This window comes from Protopterus annectens, chromosome 10.part0, assembly GCF_019279795.1.
Source record: "Protopterus annectens isolate FY-2018-M chromosome 10.part0, PAN1.0, whole genome shotgun sequence".
In the NCBI taxonomy this organism is placed as follows: domain Eukaryota; kingdom Metazoa; phylum Chordata; order Ceratodontiformes; family Protopteridae; genus Protopterus; species Protopterus annectens.
In genome coordinates this window covers 55,041,727-55,065,461 of record NC_056744.1, presented here as the reverse complement: position 1 = coordinate 55,065,461, position 23,735 = coordinate 55,041,727, and the positions used below count along the sequence as shown (strand labels likewise).

General features: G+C 41.2%; 1 protein-coding gene across 2 annotated transcripts in view; it reads right to left on the bottom strand.

The window, feature by feature from the left end:
• Nucleotides 1–355: 355 nt before the first annotated feature.
• The window catches only part of OGFOD3 (2-oxoglutarate and iron dependent oxygenase domain containing 3), a 964,739-nt gene continuing 941,359 nt past the window's right edge, over nt 356–23,735 (bottom strand). For both annotated transcript variants that reach the window (XM_044085017.1, XM_044085018.1), the window contains one exon: nt 356–1,830. In XM_044085017.1, coding sequence (XP_043940952.1) covers nt 1,694–1,830 — 137 coding nt within the window. In that variant the 3' untranslated portion in view covers nt 356–1,693. The remainder of the gene's footprint in view (nt 1,831–23,735) is intronic.

The following is a 23,735-nucleotide window of genomic DNA, read 5'->3' as shown; positions in this document are numbered from 1 at the left end:
ATACTGTCATTACTAAGATTACCACTAAATACTTCCGCGGTGGTGGAGCGGTGGAGTTGTTGCCTCACAGCAAGAGATTCTCCCGTTCGATTCTCGGCTTGGGTTGGGAGTGCCTTCTGTTTGGAGTCTGCATGTCCTCCCCATGGTCGAGTGGGCATTCGAAAGACATGCATTGAATGGGCGTCGGGCTGGCAACTCGACACCATAAAAAACAACTGCCAATCATTTAGTGGACCGGAGTTCCGCTGTGGCAACCCCTAACCAGGGAAAAGACAAAAGACACCACTAAATGACAGTATACTGCTAAAGGCATTCTGCTTCAAGACTCAACATTTTCTTGACAGACATGCAGTAATACACAGAACAGAAGTTTATTTTCTCTACTCCCTGTAATTGAACAGACATTATTATACATTTCTTAAAAACAAGAAGTGGCAATTGCCATTACAATTACTGGAAGAAACTGTAAATGACACACATTGATAACACTTTAAATGATGTAATTTGTCATTCTTGAGCAATTGCAAAGGCAAACATCATGAGCATATGTGTTAAATCAGTATTTATTTATAACTGCTGGTAACTGTAAAGGATATTTTGTTTTTAGTTTGTTCTCTCTTTCTTGATGATGTGCAGGGGCAAGATAGGAGATAAAGGGTTAACAGAATACATCCACTGCATTTAACAACTTTACATGTCACACCCAATGTCATTCACTCTGGCCCTGCCAACCACTTGCACACCATGAAAACAGTAGTCCCATTTTTAACAATCTCCCACTAAGTAGTACCTTTACACTCATTCTGACAGACAAAACATAACTGAGAGGTCAAGAAGTGAAGCAATCCCAACAAAAAGTAATACATTTTATGTACAAATACCTGAGGTCTCATCTCCTGAATAATAATAGTAAAAAAAAAAAGACTGTAAAGGTAGAAAATATGACACAGTCACATTACCCAAGAACCATATAACTATATTCATTACAGTCAATGTCCATATTTAAAGACATCTGTTCAAAATCATTTAGACTGATTAGAACTTTTTGGTGTGTATATGACTGGCTTTGAAATACAACTAGCAAATTAAATGCTGCTGTACTAGAGAAAGACATGAAGACCCATCTCTTGGTAAAAATGTAGTGTCAATGAATAGTCAGCAAAGTCTAGACAAGATTAAAACTGCTCAGTATGAACCAATGCAGAAAGTCAGTCTTGCTGGCCTGCTAAAGGCTTTGTTTTAGCTTCTATTTGCCCCCAATTTCTTCAGCTCAGAAATCAGTTATTTAAACTGACAATGAAACTATGGTCTAGAAACAAGTTCCTTCCATCTGGAAGCACTTCTGAAGCCCAACAAAATGCATGGGATAAATACAATGAGACCATATATTCTAACAGATTTTACGAATGGCCTGAAGGATGTGGCACACTACTTCTGCTATACATTACCTTTGGTACCAGAGCAGAGCCTAAACAAGGAAGACATGGCTCTCTCAATAATAAGATAAAATGCTTTTCTCCATGCAAAACTGAAATAACAATTTTTTTCAGGTGAAAATGGTGACATAAATTGTGTTAGAAAATAAAGTTTAATTTGGTCAGCTGCAAAAGAGTGCACTGCAACACTGGTGCTGCTTGTCATTACTGTCACACAGCAGAAAGCCCATTTCAGCAGATCTTCCTGTTTCTACAGTCTATGGAAATTTGGGCTCATCAATGGCTTGAGAAGGGTCACAAGTGAAGGGCACTGTAAGGGCATAACGTGTTCCCCAATCAACTTTTTCCACTCGATGTACATTTTCTGAACCTGAAGTAAAAAATGAAACCCGCCCTAAAAAACAAACAAAAATAAGAATAATTTAAGTACTTCTGAAAATTTAAATTCAAGTACTCTACTGTGCGAAAAGAAAATACACATTAAAGCAGTATATTAAGCACAGGAATTTATCAACAAAGCATATAACCTATGAAGCAAAAAAATCATTGATATGAATATATATTGGTTTATGTAAATATGGTAATCTGTTGTTTTGATAACCTACAGATCACTGACTAAAATTTACAAATTCTTGACTCACCAAAGCTCTGAAACCAGCTTTATCATGAATTCACTGGGTGGGAATTTGCCATTTTCATGCATACATGCTACCACTTACGTCTTGAATGAGTTTTTCATGGGTCCTGCAGGGGGCTGCAAATTCATCTTTCTCCTCTTCTGAGGTCTTACTATCACAGGAGTTGAGAACATTCACTGAGTGATCTATGGCTCGACAAAAGGTGTGTGTGTGTGTATATATATATATATATATATATATATATATATATATATATATATATATATATATGTTCGATCCTCGGCTGGGGTGCCTTCTGTGTGGAGTCTGCATGTCCTCCCTGTGGTCGCGTGGGTTTTCTCCGGGTGCTCCGGTTTCCTCCCACATCCCAAAGACATGCTGCAGGTGGACTGGATACTCTAAATTGGCCCTAGGTGTGCGTGTGAGTGTGCCTTCTGTGGAAGGTTGGGCCGTAAAACTCCACTGCCAATCAATGTGCGGACAAGGTGATCCGCTGTGGCGACCCCTAACCGGGAAAAGCCGAAAGAAGAAGAAGAAGATATATATATATATATATATATATATATATATATATAGATATATATATATATATATATATATATATATACACATACACATACATACAGACAGGGGTTTAGGGCAGTGAATTGACTAGGCACCTACACTGACACCTCTTTGGTTGACACTAGTTGTTCAATGCACACAGATGGTTGACAGGTGTGCAAGATCAACAATTCCAGGGTAGGGGAATTGTCTCTTTTCCTGGGAATGTGCAATCCTGGAGTTAGCATATATAATTAGCAGTAGGTATAGAGGGTTCAGGGGGTTTTGTCCACTGCAAAAAATACTTCTAGTTGGTTTGTTCTGCTCTGCAGTACTCCCTAGAAAGTACAGTTTTGTACCTACCATAAATGTAGATGTTCGAGTGCGCATACAGCTGCAGTCATCACACTTGGGTTATCTGCCGTCAGGCGGGTCCTCGGTCAGCCGAATTCCAAAGTCTAGGTCTGGCGTCGATTGTCGTCGCTTCTTCCCTGACGTCAGTGCGGCAGGGGTATAAAAGAGGCAGCCGACGCCATTTTCTTCAGTTTTTCTTGCCCCAGATGTCAGGTGCCCCCAGAAAGGAAGGCAAAACATGATGTTATGCAAACATACATAAGTAGATAAATCAAAACAGTAGTTGCAAGCAAATACACCATAAAGGAATACCCCAAATAGGTTGTATGATAAAGGTGTTTGGCATAAGCCCTGTCCTAAGAGGGGATGGTGGGAGGGTAACCTGGACTGCAGCTGTATGCACACTCGAACATCTACATTTATGGTAGGTACAAAACTGTACTATGTTCATCGTGCATACAGCTGCAGTCATCACACTTGGGTAGAATCCCAAAGCTAAGTAAGGGTGGCTGGTACTAAGCGGAATTAGGAGGGGCTAGAATGCCCTGCAGGACTGCTGTGGCAAAGCCCGCTCTAGATGTAGAGTATAGTGGAAGGTGGTAGTGCTTGGAGAAAGTGTGCACTGAACTCCAAGTTGCTGCTTCCAAAATGTCCTTGGTAGGGACCACCCTGAGGAAAGCTGCTGAGGTAGCTGTAGCCCTGGTGGAGTGGGATCTGATGTATACAGGCACTGATTTTCCATGAAATGAATAACAATAGCGTATGCAGTGAGCTATCCATTTTGAAATAGTCTGTTTGGAAATAGCCTTTCCTTGAGCACCTGTAGCATAGGACACAAAGAGCTGCTCAGATTTTCTGAATGACTTTGTTCTGTCCAAGTAATAACGAAGTTGCCTATGAATGTCCAAGGAATGTAGAAGCCTCTCTCCTTTGTTCTGTGGATTTGGATAAAAGGTAGGTAAATGAATAGTCTGATTCAAAGCCACAGTGGATACTACCTTTGGCATGAAGGTAGGGTTGGTTCGTAAGGAAACCCTGTCCTGATGGAAAATGATGAATGGTTGCACAGCCATGAGGGCCTGTAGCTCCGAAACCCTACGTGCTGAGGTAATAGCCAAAAGGAAGGCCGTTTTCCATGACAAGTATTGTAGCTCTGCTGTAGCAGCCGGCTCAAAAGGAGGCAGTGTCAGCTTCTCCAATACGAAGTTGAGGTCCCAAGCTGGGGCTGGTGGTTTCCGTGGGGGTTGTATATTTTTTGCCCCTCTGAGGAACTGCCTTAAAAGAGGATGTGAGAATAAAGGAGGATCCGTATTGTACTGTGCTGAAATGGCTGAAGCGTGGATCTTGATGGAAGAGAAGGAAAGGCCACTGTTTAACATCTCAGCTAGGTACTGTAAAATCTGAGGTATATTTATTACCCAAGGATTCTGACCCTTAGCTTGATTCCAGGAACAAAATCGTTTCCATTTGGCGGAGTAGGTTTTTCTAGTAGAGGGTCTCCTGTACCTCCTTGGAGAGGAGAGTCTGTTGGCAAATTAAGGTATTCTCCATGCAGCTAGATTTAGAGTTCTGAGCTGGCTGTGAAGGGTCTTGTAAATGTGCTGGGACAAAAGAAGAGGAACTTGTGGAAGGATCTATGGTGGTGAGCGTGACAGGCTCTTTAGGAGAGGATACCAGTGCTGTCGTGGCCAGTCTGGAGCAATGAGAATCATTTGTGGCCTCTCTGCTCTGGTTTTTAATAGGACTTTGGCCAGTAGCGGTAGAGGCGGGAAGGCATAGACTGTCAATGTTGTCCAATTGAAAGAGAGTGCGTCCACTTTCCAGGCCTGTGGATGATAGGCCCTTGAGCAGAATTTCTCCAACTGGTAATTTCTGTGGGTAGCAAATAGATCTATGTCTGGCTGTCCCCATGCCTGAGTTATCTTTGAGAAGACTTGAGGATGCAACTTCCATTCGTGTGGGTCTGTCATATTTCTGCTTAAGTTGTCTGCCAGTGTGTTTTCCTTCCCTGGCAGGAATTGTGCCTGTAGTTGAATTTGTAATTCCAGTACTGTGTTCCACAGGGTCATGGCTTGTCTGCACAGAGGGTATGAATGCGTTCCCCCCTGTTTGTTTATGTACCACATGGCTGTGGTGTTGTCTGTCCTTATTAATAGCTGGCCTGGATGCAGTAGGTCTTTGAAGGTCATAAGAGCATTTTGCACGGCTAGCATCTCCTTTTGGTTGATGTGTAGGTGCATCTCTTTTTGGAACCATTTTCCCTGAATACACTGACCTGCCATGTGTGCTCCCCAGGCATAGTCTGAGGCGTCTGTTGTGATGATTTGAGTTGCTTGTGGTAAGCAGAAAGGAAGACCCGTGTTTCTTTGGCATGCTTGAGCCCACCACAAAAATTCCTTTTGAAGGCATGGAATGAGTGGTATAATTGTTTCCAAGCTGTGGCTGTGTTGAGACCATAAGTTTTTTAGGTACCATTGTAGTTTCCTCATATGCAACTTTGCAAATGGTATGAGTAGGATGCAAGATGCCATGAACCCCAGAGCCTGCAGGATTTTCCTTGCAGTTAGCCTGGTTAAAGTTGCCGTTCTGTTAAAGTATTGAGACAGTTGCCCTTGTTTGTCTGGCGTGAGGTAGGCCATCTGGGTCGTTGTGTTTAAGCTGGCACCCAGGAAAATTATCTGTTGAGAAGGTATTCGTTTTGATTTCTTTTTGTTCACTGTGTACCCCAGGCAGTTTAACAGTTTTATTACAAACGCCAGATGTTGCAATAGAATGTCCTTGCTGTCTGCTTGGATCAGGCAGTCGTCCAGATATGGGTAGATTTGGATTCCTCGTTGTCTGCAGAAGGCAATTACTGATGCCAGGCATTTCGTAAACACTCTGGGCGCAGTAGACAAGCCAAAGGGCAATGCAGAGAATTGGTAATGGGTTGAACCTGCAAGAAATCTGAGGTATCTTCTGCAATCTTGTCTGATAGGGACATGCAGGTATGCCTCCTTGAGGTCCAACGTTACCAGCCAAGACTCCTTGCCCAGCATGGGAAGAAGCTGCTGTAATGTGAGCATCTTGAATTTTGGTACCTCTAGATATGTGTTTAGAATACATAGGTCTAAGATGGGTCTCCAGTCTTTGTCCTTCCTTGGTACCAGAAATAGCCTTGAATAAAAACCTTGACCTTGTTCTTTTACAGGTACCTCTTGAATTGCTGTCATATCCATGAGAGCGGTAATTTGCCTTTGTGCCTCTGCCCATTGATTTTGTGGCAGGTTTGGCATGCCGCTCATTTTTGGAAGGGTGTGAAAGTGGAACCTGTAGCCTCTGTCTATAATATCCAGAATACATTTGTCCTTTGTAACAATGTGCCAGTTTTTTGAAAATAAGGACAGTTTTCCGCCCAAAGGTGCTGCCATTATAGCTTTGCTTGGCAGGCATAGGGGAAAGTCATTGCGTCTGTTTACTAAATGACTGTGGTCTATCTTCTCCACCTCTTGGGGCTGGTGTTTGCCACTGTCTAGCTCTGTAAGATCCATGAGGTTGTCCTCTACCCCTTGGGCGTCTGTCCGTGGCTGGAAAGGACCAATTTTTTGAAGGCCAGTTTCTGCTGAAGCGTGGAGGCTGCACCTGCAAGAAATCTTTAACTGTTTGCATAGATTTCGCTTTTTCCTCCATTTTCTTTAGTACCTCCTCAGCTTTAACACCGAACAATACATCTTTTGTAGTGGTGCATCTAATAACTTTGCTTTGACATGATCTGGTAAAGTTTGCTCTTTGAGCCAAGCATGTCTACGTATGACAGACCCCGTGACAGCAGCTCTACATTAGGCCTCTAAAGCATCAAAACCACACTGCAAGGTATGTTTCCCCACTTGTTCTGCTCCATGCAACAAATCCTGCAACTCTTTCAAGTCTGGTTGTTCTGTTTGCATCATTTTGCTTTTCAGCTGAGATAGCAAGAACTGTTGGTATTTTAACATATGAAATTGACAGTTTAATGCCCTCATGGTTAAAGTGGCTGATGTATACACCTTTTTCCCCCACCTTTCTAATGCTCTGGAATCTCTCTCTGAAGGTAAAGGGTTTTTAGCAGTAGAGGCCTCAATCGCCTTGGGACCCTGTGAAATTGTTTCTGGGTCAGCAGTATGGCTTTTATAAAGGAACTGGTGAGAATCAGGAACCCGGTAATATCTGTCTGGTTTAACAGGGGCTGGAGGTAATGAGTCTGGATTAAGACTGGCTTCTGCGTACACATCATCCAAAATATCTAAGACAGGAGGAATAGCCAGGGGCCTATGCTGGGGAAGTAGTAGAAATTCCCTGAGCCTTTTCTTAGAATCTGAGTATTCTTGGCCTTCCCAGTGGAAGTGCTCTCTCAATGTATGCAGGGTTTCCCCAAAAGAGTATTCCTCAGGGGGGGAGACCGAGGGAATAGACTCCACAGCATCAGAGTCTTCAAATGGGGAATAGGCATGGGGCCTTGAGAGGGGGTCTGAGGACCCAGTTTTTTAATTTTCATTGCAGCTTTAGATTTAGTGAATAATTTAATAGAGGAGGTGGTAGGCCTGAAAACGCCTTCAGAAATGGCAGGCCTCGCTAAATTTTCGGTTTCCCCGCCAAAAGTGGCGTCGGTATCTGCAGAGGGAATGGAGACCGAGGATCCTGCGACTTCGGGTAATGAAGTTGCCGGTAAAGTAGTTTCATCGGTAGTCAGGGGGCTGAGTAGGCACCTCGCTGAGAACCGGTAGTCGGCCTAAGCGTGATCTCAGTACTCGGAGCAGGCCTCGGCTGTCTGTCCTTATCCTTGCATTTTTTGCCTAAAACTGGCATCGGTGCATCCGACGAGATGATATCATTAATTTTTTTGCCAAAATAATGAAGGGCGAACTCCGCCCGGCGCTTAATAGTGCGCTTGTTAAACCTAGCACAAAAACGGCAGGCCGAGACGTCGTGGTCTGGCCCTAAGCAAGGTATACAGTAAGAGTGAAAATCCTTATGCGGTATTTGCTTCCCACAAGAAATGCAATTATTAACTTTGTCTGACATCGGTCTGAGGCAAGAAAAGTTTCCCCAATGGGGTACTTAGCTATAAAGAAAACTTCGGCTGAAATACTATTCGTAAATCTCAGGAGCTGGCCGACCGGCACTTGCAAACTGCTTCTGCTTTGGTCATCGCGCGGCAAGAAAGACTGAAGAAAATGGCGTCGGCTGCCACTTTTATACCCCTGCCGCACTGACGTCAGGGAAGAAGCGACGACAACCGACGCCGGACCTAGACTTTGGAATTCGGCCGACCGAGGACCCGCCTGACGGCAGATAACCCAAGTGTGATGACTGCAGCTGTATGCACAATGAACATCATGTACAGCATGTGTCAGAATTTGTAGTTTCAACGTTTTCTTGTCAGGATTCTGTGTATTTGTGTGGGTGCCCAGTTGATCCACACACACACACACACACATACATATATAAACAGATATGCACACACACACCTATATCTATCAATCTTTCTATGGATTTCCTCTACTTGGTCAAAAGACAGTTAAACCACATGCAGTGCTTTGCTTGTGTGTGGGGGGATGTGTGTGTGTGTGTGTGTGTGTGTGTGTGTATTTATGAAGAGGTGGGAGAAAAATGTAATTAATCAGACAGCAGATATAAGGAGGGAAGAAAAAGGAAGGAACATGGAGTGGTAAGAACTAATATTACAGTTTGGGTTTAGAAATAGAGGATAGCTTATACACACACAAGTTATGGTGGCATTTAATGATCTTATGAAGAAAGGAGTGTTGCGGGGGTGGTCAAAGGAAAGGGAAATATGACATGAGATTATTCCATGGAGCCAGCTGGTAATACAGAAGAAGGGTAGTCTACTTATGATAACATAACAGCACAAGACTGCAATAAGCAAAACTTGTATGAAATATGAAGGAGACAGCAGGAGACAGGAAAATAAGGATTATCTACAGGGTTGCAAGTGGTAGGACCTGTTTATGATAAGAAGGTGATGTCAATCTACATGTTGTATTCTGACACTAAGTAGAATGAAGAAGAAATGTCTTCTGCAGTAGCAGTATGACTTATGTTTGAGATGGGCAAGATGGATAATTATTTCAACATGCTGTGGGAAAGTAAAAAAAAAACTAAGCATCCTGTGGGAAGCAGAGAGCAGGATTTAGAAAGGATGTCTAGCTGATGATGTGTTAGAAAAGACAGCTGTTCAAGGGAGAGTGGAGTGGGCAAAGGTTAAGAAGGGAAGTGAGTAGGATGAAGCAAGTAAAAGAATGAAAATGTAGGAGAGAGGAATAATAATAATCTAGTGAAAGAAAACATCAGGTAGATTAGAAGGATATTTAACAGAATGGTGGCTCATGGAGAAAACAGTGGGAATATGGGTATATGACTTAGATGGCTGTCACACTAGAGAAAGAAAAGGAGGATTGCTGAAGTCTGCTTTAAAGGGGGACATTACAGAGGTGGATGGCTGTTCTTGGATTATGGTAATGTGTGTTCATTCACCTTAACACATAAACTGTGAGTACTGTGTCATGCAATGGCAAAGAAAGTACAACTGTGTAAATAAACGTACCATAAAAGTAAGAGTTCTAATATATCACTGTTGCAGTAGCTTTAACTGTGTGGATTATAGCTTAGGAAGGTTATGAGCCAGCTTTCATAGCTTCAGGACACCTTCCACACTCCTTAACAGCTGAGTGGGTCAAGAAGAGACACGTAAAAGCAAGTCTTCAGTACCAAAAGGTTCAGAGCTTTCTTGCCTCAAGAAGTAAAGCCAATCTTTTACTTAGAGACTTAACCACTAATACATACTCCTATCTATTCATATACAAAACCCAAGTTAAGTTTAGCTAACATTTTTTCTCAATTGTGGTTATGTTTCCCCTAAATATTATGATTTTTCTTGTTGAAAATTGTAACTATTATTATAGCTATGTATGTTTTTCTTATCATCCTATCCTAACATATGCTTGTCATAATTTCAACTGTGTTTATTCTCTGTAACTTGTTGGGCGTTTTCCCCCTGGGCCTCTGCTGAAAATGGGTCTCCCACCCAGTTGGACTATCCCGGTAAACAAAAATAAAATAAAAAGAAGTCCTGAAAAGTACAAGCTAGTAGGAAAAACACAAGTAACAACATGCATACATATATAAGGAATATATACATATATGATTCTACACTTTGGGAATAAACCTAAAATGGAAATAAGGGGAAGGAGGAAGGAGATAGTTACTGCAACAGTAATCTATTACATCGTATTACAACATCTGATGCTTTGGTTTACTTACACAGCTGTACTATATTCAACATTAATCACTGTTGCAGTAGCCAGTGTTAAATGGGTAGATTATCAAATCTTAGGATCATATTGGGCAAAAAAAGAAATAAGCATCTTGAAGAATAGTCCACGTTCTGCAAGTTGAAAATAAATCTAGTTTATGACACTTTGCGAAAATATGTACAGAGGACCAAGATGCTGCCTCTAGAATACTTTTAGAGTCCACTCCTTTCCAAAAAGCTACAGAAGAAGCCAAAGCCCTGGTACAGTAAGCCTTAACCCTGCCTGGGAGTTAGTTTTTACAGTGAGAATAGTTGAGAAATGGCATGAGACAACCAACTAGAAATTGTCTGCTGTGACACTGGTCATCCTTTTTTCTTACCTCCTTAGGAAACAAATAGCTGATCAGCCTTCCTGAAGGGTTTTTGTTTGTCCAAGTAGTAGCTGAGCTACTTTAACTCTTACATAGTCTGGATGTCCACATTCTCCCTCATGTTTACGTCTGAAAAGAATACATGGAGATTAACAGACTGATTTAAGGTAAACTCTGAAACCACTTTGTACACAAAAGTCAGATTTCTTCTCAAAGAAACCTTGTCCTTGTGGAAAATGATGTATGGCTGACTAGCCATAATAGCCTGTAACTTAGATAATAGTCTTGCAGACACCAGAGAAATGAGCAACACAGTTTTCCACGTCAAGAACCTCAAATATGCCTGAAGAGGTGGTTCAAATGGAAAAATGTTAAGTTTTCAAGCAAAAATGTAAGTTCCCAAGGAAGAGCCACCCATTTCCTGGGGAGATAGACAAGTAAAACCTTTCAAAAACTACTTGACTTGATGATAGGTAGAAAGGAGAAATATCTAAGGACAGACAAGCAGAAATGACCAAAAGATTAATCTTGATAGATAAGAAAGGCCAGAGGATAATTACTCACACAAATAATCTTGAACTAGAGGCATCCAGGGCTTAAAAGGGGCCCTGGTTCCTAGCTTGGTACTAACTGGAAAATCTATTTTACACGTACATGATTTTTCTCTTAGCTGTTTTTTTTTTTGCCTCCATTAGTATCTGCTGCAAATCCTCAAAAAAAGATGCCTGAAGTATATCAGAACGCTATCCTCCCGGAAGTCAAATGAAGTGATTTCAGTCTGAGGCATATCAAACAACCATTGTCTTGTGTGAGTAAATCCAGACTGTGAGGAAGACTGAGGTGATTGCCCTTGGCCAGTTTCAAAACAAAGGAGATCCACTGTTGCCTGGGCCAAAATGGAGTCACTGCCACTGTCTCTGATGAGTCCTTCTGGATCTTTAGAAGAACCCTGGATGTCAAGGGAGAAACATTCCCTTCCATGCAAATTAGAAAGCATCTGTCTCATAGGCCTGCCTGCAAGGATTCCTACAGCAGAATTTCTTTAAGTGACTGTTTTGAAAGGAGGCAAATGGATCTATTTGAAGCATTCCCCACAACTGGATGAATTCCTCAAAGGTCTCTGGGTGTCGTTTACATTTGTGTGGGTCTGTCCTGACCCTGCTGAGCTTGTCTGCTACAATGTTTTCCTATGATAGTATATAAGAAGCCTGAAGAGTCAAATTGAGCTGAGTTGCTACCTCCCAGGCTATCAAACCAAGCTTGCAAAGGTGGTAAGATGTGATACCCCTTGCTTGCTTGCTGATAAACCATATCACCGTGGTGTTGTCTGTGATAACTTGCATTGGGCCTGGAAACCAAAGATCATTTACAGCACTGATAACAACCATCATCGCTTTGACATTGTGTGCTTTTGTCTGTTCTGCTTGTTCTACAAACCTTGCACTTCTACCCATTTGACTATTGTGCCCCCCACCCAGCAAAGTCTGAGGCATTTGATGTGATGGGTCTATCACATACCCGAAACCTTAAATAACCCATAACCAGAAGATCGACACTTCTGCATCGAATACTGGTAAATACGAAACACCTAAAAAACGAAATTCCAAATATCGAATTACCATGGTTGGCCAACATGAATGGAATTACATTTACTAATCATTTGCGATGATTAGAAAGTGTAATACAGTTTGTGTTGGCCAACCATGGTAATTCGGTATTTTGAATTTCATCTTTTAGGTGTTTTGTATTTCTCAGCATTTGATGCACGTGTCGGTTATTTCATGTTTCGGGTACGTGATATAGACCCAATGTGACAGGGAGAAGGAGAGACCTATGTTCAGAGAAAACTGGTCTACCAACCAGAGTGCCTCATTCTCACAAATTCAATCAGTGGAGTCTAAAAAGATAACTGGCTTTATGCTGAGACCAGACTGACCTGAAGCACCACTGAATTTTTCTCAAATTAAGTCTTACCAAGGGAATCGTGATAATCATAGCAGCCATGAAGCTTGGAATCCTGAAAGATTCCTAGCCAAATGTCTGAGATTGGTTGGAAAGCTCAGAAAGATTTCTTTGTATACAACTCTACCTTTCCAGAAGAATAAAAACATTTCCAAAAGAAGATTCTCAGAAAAACTACGTAAAGACGTGAATGCCTTGAAGTCTGCAGTAAGCAATTACTGGAGACAGACACTTTGCAAGAACCCCTAGTACAGTACATATATGATAAGCATGTTTTAAGTGTAATGTTACCATCCATGACACTAAGATGGGGAATGAATGGTAACAAGACTTTGAGGGATAACATTTTGAACTATGGAATATTGACATAAAGGATTAGAAAGGAGAAGTCTAGGACTGATCTCCAAGTACTCCCCTTCTTTGACACTAGAAAAATCCTTGAATAAAATATGCTGCCCATCTGACATAGATGTACATATTCTATGTCTCCCTGAGACTATGTGTACTCCAACACTGGAGGAAACTGGGACATTTGGTTTACAGGACGAGGTGGATTTACAACCCTGCTACATGATTCTCAGAACCCATTTGTCTGAGATAATCTAATGTCACCAGGGAAGATGAAGGCCTAGACTGAGGGACAGATGTAGAGGACTGCCAGGGTACTGGAGGGTTGAAGGGGCAAGTAGTCATTCTGACTTTTTGGACTGTCTTGGTTCTGGAGCCTCTCCCCTTTTTCTTTTACCCTCCTTGTCACTGCTTTTTAAAACTCTGTTTGTTTGAACTATGCTGAGATTGCTTTCTTTGCTTCTTAAAAAAAGCATCTTGAATTATAAGGAAAGTTTTACTGAACTTAGAAAAGGAGGATTCAGATATCATTTAAGGCCTAAGGAAAAATCAGGGCCAAAGAAGAAGTTATGTACTAACCATAACGTTCCAGATGCATTGTCCATTTTCATTCTTCCTCATCCTATGGGTTCTAATCTGATCCCTCAGATCTGACTCAGAGCTTGCTTGCTAACAGAAGGAAAAGAAAATATCAGAAGGATCTAGAGAGACTATATCTGAAGCTCAGTACAAGGGAAGTGCCAACCTAAGAACACTTACTTTTCTAGGAGTTCAAAGGTAGGAGGCCAGTGGGCGAGGAGTTGAGGAAGAATGAAAATGAGCAATACAGATGGAATGTTAAGGTGAGTACATAACTTCTTTATCTGATGTTGTCGATTTATATTCTATCCTCAACCTATGGGACAGGGTTCCCAGCTATCTTAGATCCTGGGTGGACTCAAGGAAGGATGTTCCTCAACACCATTGAACCAAATGATACTCTATCCCTGGAGACCAGATCCAATTTGTAATGATAAATAAAGGTATGGGGGTAGCCCAAGTTGCTGCTGCAAAAATGTTATCCACAGAAACTCTAGACTGGAAGACAAATGAAGTTGCCATTGTGCTAGTAGAATGGGTTCATAAAGGTTGTGGTAAGGCAATGCCCAATTCATCATAAATGAAAGAAATACAGTTGGTGAGCCATCTGGACAAGGTTACTTTGGTGACTGGTTTACCCAGTTTAACATCTGAGCAGGAAATAACTAGTCAGATTTCCTGATATCTTTGGTTCTATGAAGGTAAATTTTGGAAAAATACTGGTAAATTGATGGACTGATTGTTATTTGTCTCTGATACCACTTCTGGTAAAAAGGATGGATTAGTAAGGACAGATATTCCGTCTTTGTGAAAAATTCAAATATGATGGTTGGGAAGCCAAGGACTGAATTTCTGCAATTCTTCTTGCAAAAGTTATGGCTACCAAGAAAATAGTTTTCCAAGAAAGGAATATGAGATCACACTTAGCTGCATGTTCGAAAGGGGGGTGTATAATAGCCTGCAGCACCAAATTTAGGTCCCAAGGGGGAGTAGGATCTTTATAAGGAGAGTTCCTCTCAAAAAAGCTTTGCAGAGTTTATGTGAAGCAACTAATAAACTTTGGAAACCAATGTGAAAATTGGATATTGCTGCTAACTGGACTTGGATAGTTGAAGAAGACGACCTTTCTTTGAAATTTGGGCTAAAAAAATCAAGAATATCATGAATAGGAACAAAGAAGGGATCGACGTTATTTTGTAGTGCCCAGTGAATTAATTATTTCCATTTACTGGATTATAGCTTAGGTGAAGATGGCTTATGAGAAGACAGGAGTATATGTTGGACTGGAGAAGACAGCATAGGTTGTCTGGCTATTAATGGAACTGGAGAAGCCAGGCAGTCAATCTGAGATTGAGTATGTATGGGTGAATCATGCCCATCGGGTGAGACAGGAGGTCTGGACTTGGATCCAGAATCCACAGTTTGTGAAGTGAGGCCAAAGGAAGGGGAACCAAACATGTTGAGGCCAATATGGTGCAATTAGGATTACCTTGCTCTTCAACCTGGCTACTTTCTGAAGAAATTTCAGGATTAATGGAGTCAGGGGAAAGGTATAAAGGAGACCGGAGGGTCAATTGTGAAGAAGAGCATTCCTCTGTGACTCTCCACGAGGTGGGATCAGGGAGAAGTAGTTTCTGAATTTGTTGTTTAGGGGAGAGGTGAAAAGATCATAGCAAGGATGACCCCATTGATGGAATATCCCTTCCATCACATTTTGATTGCGGGACCATTCGTGAGGTAGAAGAAAACACCTGCTCAATTTGTCTACTTTAACATTGGACTTCCCTGGCATATGCATTGCTGTGAGAAAGCAGTTGGATGAGATCGCCAATTGCCACACTCAGAGCTTCTTGACACAGGGTGTAGGATCTGGTTCTCCCTTGTTTGCCGAGGTACCAGAGTACTGACATTTTGTCTGTTTCAACTTCAATCATCCTCAATGGGAGCGCATCCTGGAAAGCCTGCAATGCTAAAAGCACTGCTCTCATCTCTAGGATGCTGATATGCAAGCTGACCTCTGAGGGGGACCAAGTGCCTTGGACTGCTTTCACCAGAAAATGCCCTGCCTTCCACCCTAGCTTGGAAGCATCCGTGGTCACTGTGGCCTTGTGCTGGGGGAGAATAAATGGATGACCTTATAGAATCTGATTGGAGTAAATCCACCATCTTAAATCATTTTTGCATATATTGGTGATTCTTTTCTGAGTTGACATTGGGTGATGAAGGATAGACCATTGCACTGACAGCAGCCACTGCAGAATTCTCATGTGAAATCTGGCCAATGGGACTAGAGTTATTGCTGCCGTCATGGAACCTAGAGTTTGAAGAATCAGCTGTGCTGAGATATTGTTGCTGCAGTTTATTTTAGTGACTTGGGATCTGATTATTTCCACTCAAAACAGGGAGTGAGGCTATTGTTTCTTTTGCTTTTAGAATAGCACCTATAAAGTTTAAACTTTGAGACGGCTCTAGCAATGATTTCTTGTAGTTTATGGATATCCCCAGATGAGAACACGTCTGAAGAATGTAGTCTCATGCCTCCAATAGTTGATGCCTGGTCAGGATGGAAATGAGCCTGTCATCTAAATACGGAAACATCGGAATCCACACAGTCTCAAGTGAGCTGCTACTACTGCCATGCACTTAGTAAACACCCTGAGGGCTGTGGTGAGACCAAAGGGCAGTAGTCTGAACTGATAATGACTGGCTCCCAGCCAGAAGTGTAGGTACCTTCTGGAGCTCTTGTTCATCTTTATATGATAATACAGATCCTGGAGGTCTATTGAGCACAAGTCGTCCTTTTCCAAAAAAGGAAGAATGGACTAATCAGTGACCATCTGGAACTTGTTGTGTCAAACTGACTTGTTCAAGTCACTGAGATCACAGCTTGGTCTCCAGTTTTCTTTGGCACTAAAAAGAATCTTGAGTAAGTTCTGGATTCTCTCTGGTCTGGCAGGACCTCTTGTATGACTCGTTTTTCTAGCAGCCTTTGTATTTCAATAGCTGCCTGTTCCCTCTGATGGGGAAGAACGTTAGGGTTTTCCTGCAATGGGGAGGAGGAGGAAGGGAAATGGTAAATTATAACCTCTGGAAATGATCCTGTGCAACCAGGGATCTGATGTTACCTCTAGCCAGCCTCTCTGGTGCAAGTGAAGTCAACCCCGATTGTTTCCAGAGAAGGAAAATTGGGCCTCCGTTCAACAGTACTGGAAGGGTCTGCCAAAGAAAGTATCTCTGGACCCTTGGTTTTGCAGGCCTCCTCTGCCATGAGGGTGGTGTCTACTATTGGAGCTCCCCCATGCCCCTGAGGGAACTACTTCCACATGTGTTTTGAAAAGACCCTTGGGATTTTCTGAACCACATTTTTCCATTACTTCACTGATTCCTTCAAAAGGGTGGAGAAACACATGCCCATGACAGAAAGGATTTTCCCACCTTTCTCACACCTGAACAATGCGTCTTTTACCTTAGGGCCAAATACGGACATGCCATCAAAAGGAGCATTGACGAATGTAGATTTGAAAGGCTCTGCAAAGTCACACAAGCGCATCAGTGCATGCCTCCTGATGGAAATGCCTGAACTCGCTGCTCTACTCATTCCTTTTGTTGAATGAGAAATGAGCCCCATGAAAGAGTTAGAAATAGACTGGAGGTAGCCAAATGAGAAGTAACAGAGGCCTGTACCTCCTCAGAAATGGATCATGAGAGGGTATCTGAAAGCTCTTAAATCAGATCCTTCTGTAACCTAGTGAAAATGTGCCAGGTAGTTCAGGGACCGTAAGGAGAAGATCACTGATGCATAGACATGCTTCCTGAACCTATCCATCACCTGAGACTCCATGTTGGGGGATGGATAGAAGAACGTTCCTCAGTTAGTTCCTTTTTTGTGGCCACTGCCATGATCATGGCATCCACAGGCACAGCTTTAGTCCAAATTTACTTGTCTTCAGGAGCAGTAATAATTTTGTCCAGTCTCTGGGGAATCGATACAATGGTGTCATGGGCCTTCCATGCTTGCTGAAAGATCAATTCAATGAGCTCATTGGAGGGCAGAGTTACCCAGGAGGTAGACTGGCACGTACCAAAAGCCTCCAGGTACACAGACTCCTCTGACGAAGGATTGTTGGGCTTCCAGTCATCTCTCCGTTTTAGAATCTCTAAGATGTCTCCTAATTTGACATTGTCAGGAGGTGACCTTGGGGACACTTTGCCCTTATCAAAGTCTGTGTCTTCAGTGATGGATTCCTCTGGTGAATCCAAGTGCTTCCTCTTGCACAACTTCTTCTGAGAGACCTCCTCAGTGGGATGCTCTGGGAAGGTCTTGGAAGAAGAAGAAGAAGAAGAGGGGATATCATGCTGGGAAGCCTGGGGTTTCGGTACTACCTGTCCCTGTACAGAAAAGGGTTGAGACTCTGTATGCACAGATGACAAGGTGGGGACTGAGAATCCAAAGGGATAGGAACAATCTGAGCTGTTGAAACAGACATCGCTCTCTTCAAAACCTTGCTGATCTCCTCTGAGAGAGACAGGATTCCAGATTTGACCACGGCAAGCCTATGGATCCTATTCCCTCCCTGCTCTGAGGATAATCTTCTCGAGGCAAAAGATAGAGTAGAGCTAATCCAAGCAGAAGCCTCAAGGTACAGAGACAGTGCTGAAAACTTCTGAGTCAAGTCCAACACCTTAGAGCCAAAAAGGCAGCTATGGCTCTGAGAGGTCTTCAGCTCCGACTGAACCAAAGAACTCAGTACAGACATCGGATCCGAGGATAGGGAAATCTTTGGATCCGATGTAGGCAGAGCCGGGTGGCTTGGATCTAATAACTCTGAAGCTCGAATAAAGTTAGATGAGGAAGTAAAGGAGGGGTAGTAGATGCTTGGAACTCCTGACCTAAAGGGGTAGGAGCCAATGAAACCACTAACATACCCTGTGCCCAGAGAACTTTCCTCACCAATCTTTCCATATTATCTTCGGTCAAATTCCTAGAAAAATGAGTGGACATAATGGAGGGTGACTTTGGCCTTTCGAAAAAGGGAAAAGGAACTCTAAATGGAATTGGATCTACTGACAGTTGATATTGGGTCCTGGGTAAAGCAGGTAAGGTTGCAGTCACATCCTTTGACTTCTGTGTTAGATCCAACAGCATCGGATCTGAGGAATCCTTTGTCTTATCTGAAGACGGATCCAAAGAAATAGACGGATCCATACAGCGCCTTGTTTGAACTTTCGGGTCCGAAGAAGCAGATGGATCTGAAAGTCTGGGTCTCTTAATCATTGGATCCAATGGAGAATTCAGAACGAAGATAGGCCTCTTCTTTGATTTTTTTTCAGAAGCCTTTCAGAAAAAACTAAATGAAAACTCCAGCCAACCTAGAACTTCCAATGAGTGACCTCCCAAACCCCCTGTAACAGAGGCACATGGGATATATGCAAATCACCCTTATGAACATCAGGTGTTTCAGCTATATGGCGATTCTGATTGCCCATGACTTTTACATTTGAAGTCATTTTAATGGACAATTTCAGACCACTCTACTTATGCTATGCTGAAGAGGTCATAACAAGGCCGAAATATGCATATCCATAGCTAGTGGGGTTTGGCTTTACTGGCCTGTTACAGGAGGTTTGGGAGGTCACTCATTGGAAGTTCTAGATTGGCTGGAGTTTTCATTTAGTTTTTTCTGATTGGTTTTTCAGTGTGACCTTCTAACTCTTTGTTTTAATTTTTCAGAAGCCTTAGAAGATGAAAAGGAAGGGCTTGAAGATTCTGAATTGCCCTTTTTTGTTTTTTCTAGGGTGGTAGCTCCAGACAGTGCTTCACTGAAAGCTGAAGGCAGTAAACCTTTAAGAATCAATTTGTTTTTGCTTTCAACCAGAGCCCTATGGCTGAAAGTGTGGCAGACTGAACAATCTTCCTGAAGATGAAGAGGGTCCCAACCAATAAAAGTAGTAAGGTGTATGGAAGTACGAGTATGGCATTTTGCAGTTATATTTCCCACACATTTTTAATCCAGCTTTTTCTTTCTCTGACATCTTGTAACTATCAATAAGAGAAAGAAAAATATTTTTAAAAGTAGAATTTTTTTTTTAGAAAAGGGGAATACCAGCAATGGTAAGAAAGATTACACAAAGTGTAAAGGGGAGAATACTAACAGCAGCATTCAGAGGTACTTTCATATAGAAAAGGAAGGGATAAAAATGAGATATAAACAAAAAGCTAAAGAAGTTGCTAGGCAAGAGATAGAGGTTAGCTACATAAGAAAAAAGGAGAACTTTATAGTACTAATTAGAAAGATTTAAGGGAAAATTTGTTACATTTCACTTATCTGCTCGAGAGCAACTGGTCACCACGTCTAAAGTGAATAGCAGCAAATGAGATCTGGGGTACATAGGAGGGGTGCATTATGGGTAAGGGAGAAGCCCGAGAGTTTTATTGGTTATTACGAGCTACTGTAATAGTCCAGTCAGAACCCATAGACTGAGGATAGAATGAAAATTTACAACATCAGATCAAAATATTTTTGTCCAGAGGAATATTTATAATTTCTTCCTCAACATCCTTTGGTACATTTTGAGAATGTAACCAAGCAAAGTTCTCATAACTGACCCAGCAGAGCAGCAGCTCCAGATACAGTATCAGCAGAATCATAAGAATGCTTTAAGGATTGTTTGGTTACTTGAGAAGCAGATGTAATTAAGAAATTCAATGAAGTTTTAACTTATAAAGAATTAATAACCAACTTTCTTGTATTTTCAAAAGAGGCCAGTAAGAATTTTAACATATGTACCTATTAGTTCAGAATTCTAAAAGTTAAAGTGGATGAAAAATAAACTTTATTCCCAAATCTAGCAAAAGCTTTCACATTCTTGCCAGGGGAAATGGGATAAGCATTCACAAAATGTTTAGCAGCAGAAAGATATGATAGGAAAATAACAGCAGGATCGGATTTGGGATTAGAAAACAGAAATGTGCATGTCTGACGTACTTTGTATAACCTAACTGACTTTCTGTGAGAAGGAGGCTGACTGTCAGGCATGCTGCAGATTGTTAAGAAAACATCCTCTAAAGCTGATAAAACAGGAAGGACAGCTACAGGCTGAGAAAAATCCATTTGCAACAAATCATATTATTTCTGTTGGGAAAGATGGATTTCATTTTGCACACAAACAAATTTTTAATTTTAGCTATATTTTCAGAAAATGGTATCCTTCCTCACAATCGGAAGTTTCAGCTTGAAGAGAATTCACTGATGAAAAGCACTCCCTGTCCAGTTAATGCTGGAATCAATGTCAGAAAATGAGGGTTTTTTTTCTTTTTCTGCTTGTCAGTGAAGAAACAGAATTTAAAAGATTACAGGTAGAAAGAAATTCCTTGTAAAATCCAGTAAGTCTTTCCTGTGAATAGTCAAAGAAACAGGAAAAGAAACATTTTTAATTTTTTTTGCTTTCTTTTCCTAGCAGACACCCTAAAATGGGACCAACTCAACTCAGGTGCATTACCCCTGGAATCAAGCACTCCTTCTTGGCTATGCTGTAACCATCACCTGCTCCCTCCCCTGAGATCAACAATGTAGTTCTCCCTTGCTATGTGAGGACAATCATAAAGCCGCAGAAGATCTGCCTCTCTCTCAGTCCTTAGTGGCCTTCCAAGGAGCTAAACCTGAGCAGCCAAGACCAATGAAGAGCTGTCTGAGGAATCAAGCCTGGCCACAGCTGAGTCATCCATAGGCAGTTGAAGCAGTAAGGGAGCCTAAATGACAACCAACCACACCCAGGAAACCTTCTTCTTCTTGGGAGAGGGAAGAACCAAGAAGATCAATGCTTGCTCAATGGCTAAGCCAAAAAAAGGTAAGCGAAAGGAGGGTAATGAACACTGAGAGAGCTGGTAAACTCCTAACACCACAAAGTAAGGCTTCTGAATTAAAAATATTAATGACAGTCCTCAAAAGCATCAAATTCTGCCCTACACATAAAAATGTAGAAAAAATAAAGAAAAAAAAATTTTTTTTTACAGAAAGTTCATACAAGCATTCTTTCAGTAAAACCTCCCTGAACAGTAATGACAGTCCATAAAAAATACACTTCCTAGGATACTCAGTAAATATTATATTAAAAAACACAATTTCCTTACAAAAATAATAGTGGAATGCTTTTGTAAAGGGAATTTATCTGCCCAAACTTGAGGGACTGTTAACCTATCATCAGTTCCACAAAGCATGCAAAAAGCATCAATAAAGCGCTAAAGCTTTTGGCACCATAACTGTTGCTTTTATCTGCCTCTGTTCAATCAACTCTGCAGTTAGGGCATGTGGAAGGTGTCCTAAAGCTTTGAAAGATGGCCAATTGGTCATATCCTAGGTAAGATATAACTCATATAGTTTAGGTTACTGCAATAATGCTCTAATGTTGCCAACAGCTGTACAATAAAATTACGCAAGGTAGAAATAATAGTGAAAAATTATCAAAATTTAACCAAAAGAAACCCCAAACAGATCAGTGCAAATTATGCAATAGTTGTATGCGCTCACTAATAATAACACAGGACTTCCCAAGTTTAATTACCTCCATATTTCAACACAAATAAAAAAAGTATCAGTAACATATTGATGAGGTCTACTGAAAAATCTTTTTAAACTACACAAGAATAGAAAGGAATAAAATATTATATTTGCAGACATCCTACAATTTTCTTTCTTCTTATGCATTAGCATAGTGCTGACCAGAGTTATAATTTTATTGCTGGACTCCAACCTGATTCTACTGATTAATGCATTTATCTTCAGATATTTGAATTGTAACAGCATTCAGTAATGTAGGGCAGCCACAGTGGTGCAGCGGTTAGCGTTGCCGCCTCACAGCAAGAGGTTCTCTGGTTCAATCCTCGGCTAGGGTGCCTTCTGTGTGGAGTCTGCATGTCCTCCCTGTGGTCGCGTGGGTTTCCTCCAGGTGCTCCGGTTTCCTCTCACATCCCAAAGACATGCTGTAGGTGGATTGGACACTCTAAATTGGCCCTAGGTGTGTGTGTGTGCCTTCTGTGGAAGGTTGGGCGCTGGGCTGGCAACTCGACACTGTAAAACTCCACTGCCAATCATGAGCGGACAGGTGATCCGCTGTGGCGACCCCTAACCGGGAAAAAGCCAAAAGAAGAAGAAGAAGAACAGCATTCAGTAATGTGTGCCAGGCAGTGGTGTTTAATGACTTGGAGAATAAGGTTATTATTTCATAAACTTCAACTCAATGTGCTTTATATTACACAACAGCTTTCAAGTGTCAAACACTAAGAACACAAACATTAGCATTGTATTCATAGAGGTTTAAAGAAATGTTTCAACTCAGTTTTGTTCTAATGTTTTATTTGTTCCTATTGTTGACCGCTGAGCTTTATTACTTTACAGGTCAATGTACAAACTGTGCTTTTACTGTTTTGGTGATATATATATATATATATTATGTTATAATTATTCTGTCTATATTATAATTTTATGTTTTGAATTTCCATTTATAAGGTGAAGATAATTTATAATAACCAATTTTCTCTGTTACTTACTCCCTTCAGAATCACTCTGGCAATTAATGAACCGGAGTTGCAGGTCGTTACATCTTATGCCTTAGCCTCTTTAACACCATCACTAACTTCATACATAATAATTGAATCAGACATGTATAAATTCTAATAAGCTATCCAAAGCTACACGTGAACATTAGCAAATGTCACTACTTTGAAACACAATTGTATTTATAAAAGTACTTAAGACATGCTTAGTACAGCTTTATGTGAGGCACTGTTCTTTGTTCTTGCAAATTAATTCTGCTAGAAAATGCCATTTATATTTCACAACAAATTTGCTAAATGTTCAATGCACAGTAAGAGTTCACATCTTCAGATTATACCTTCCATAGTATTGATTGCTTTCTGCAACAAAGTCAGTACTATGCAGAAAATAAGCCACTCAAACTGAATATACAATGCTAATATATGTAGTTAACCCAAGCAACCATTAATTTACATTACATTCACTTGTTCATTTTTGAAATTAAAGAGAATGTGAAAGCAACTTTCTGTGAAGCATGAAAAAGCTCCAAAACTTATTAGAAAAGTTTACTAGCTGTAAAATAGCGGCACAACTGGCAGAATAGTAGAATTTATGAGAACAAATTACTTTGATTATGGACAAAATTATGTGTCATTTCTCTCTGAAAGTATAAAAACTGC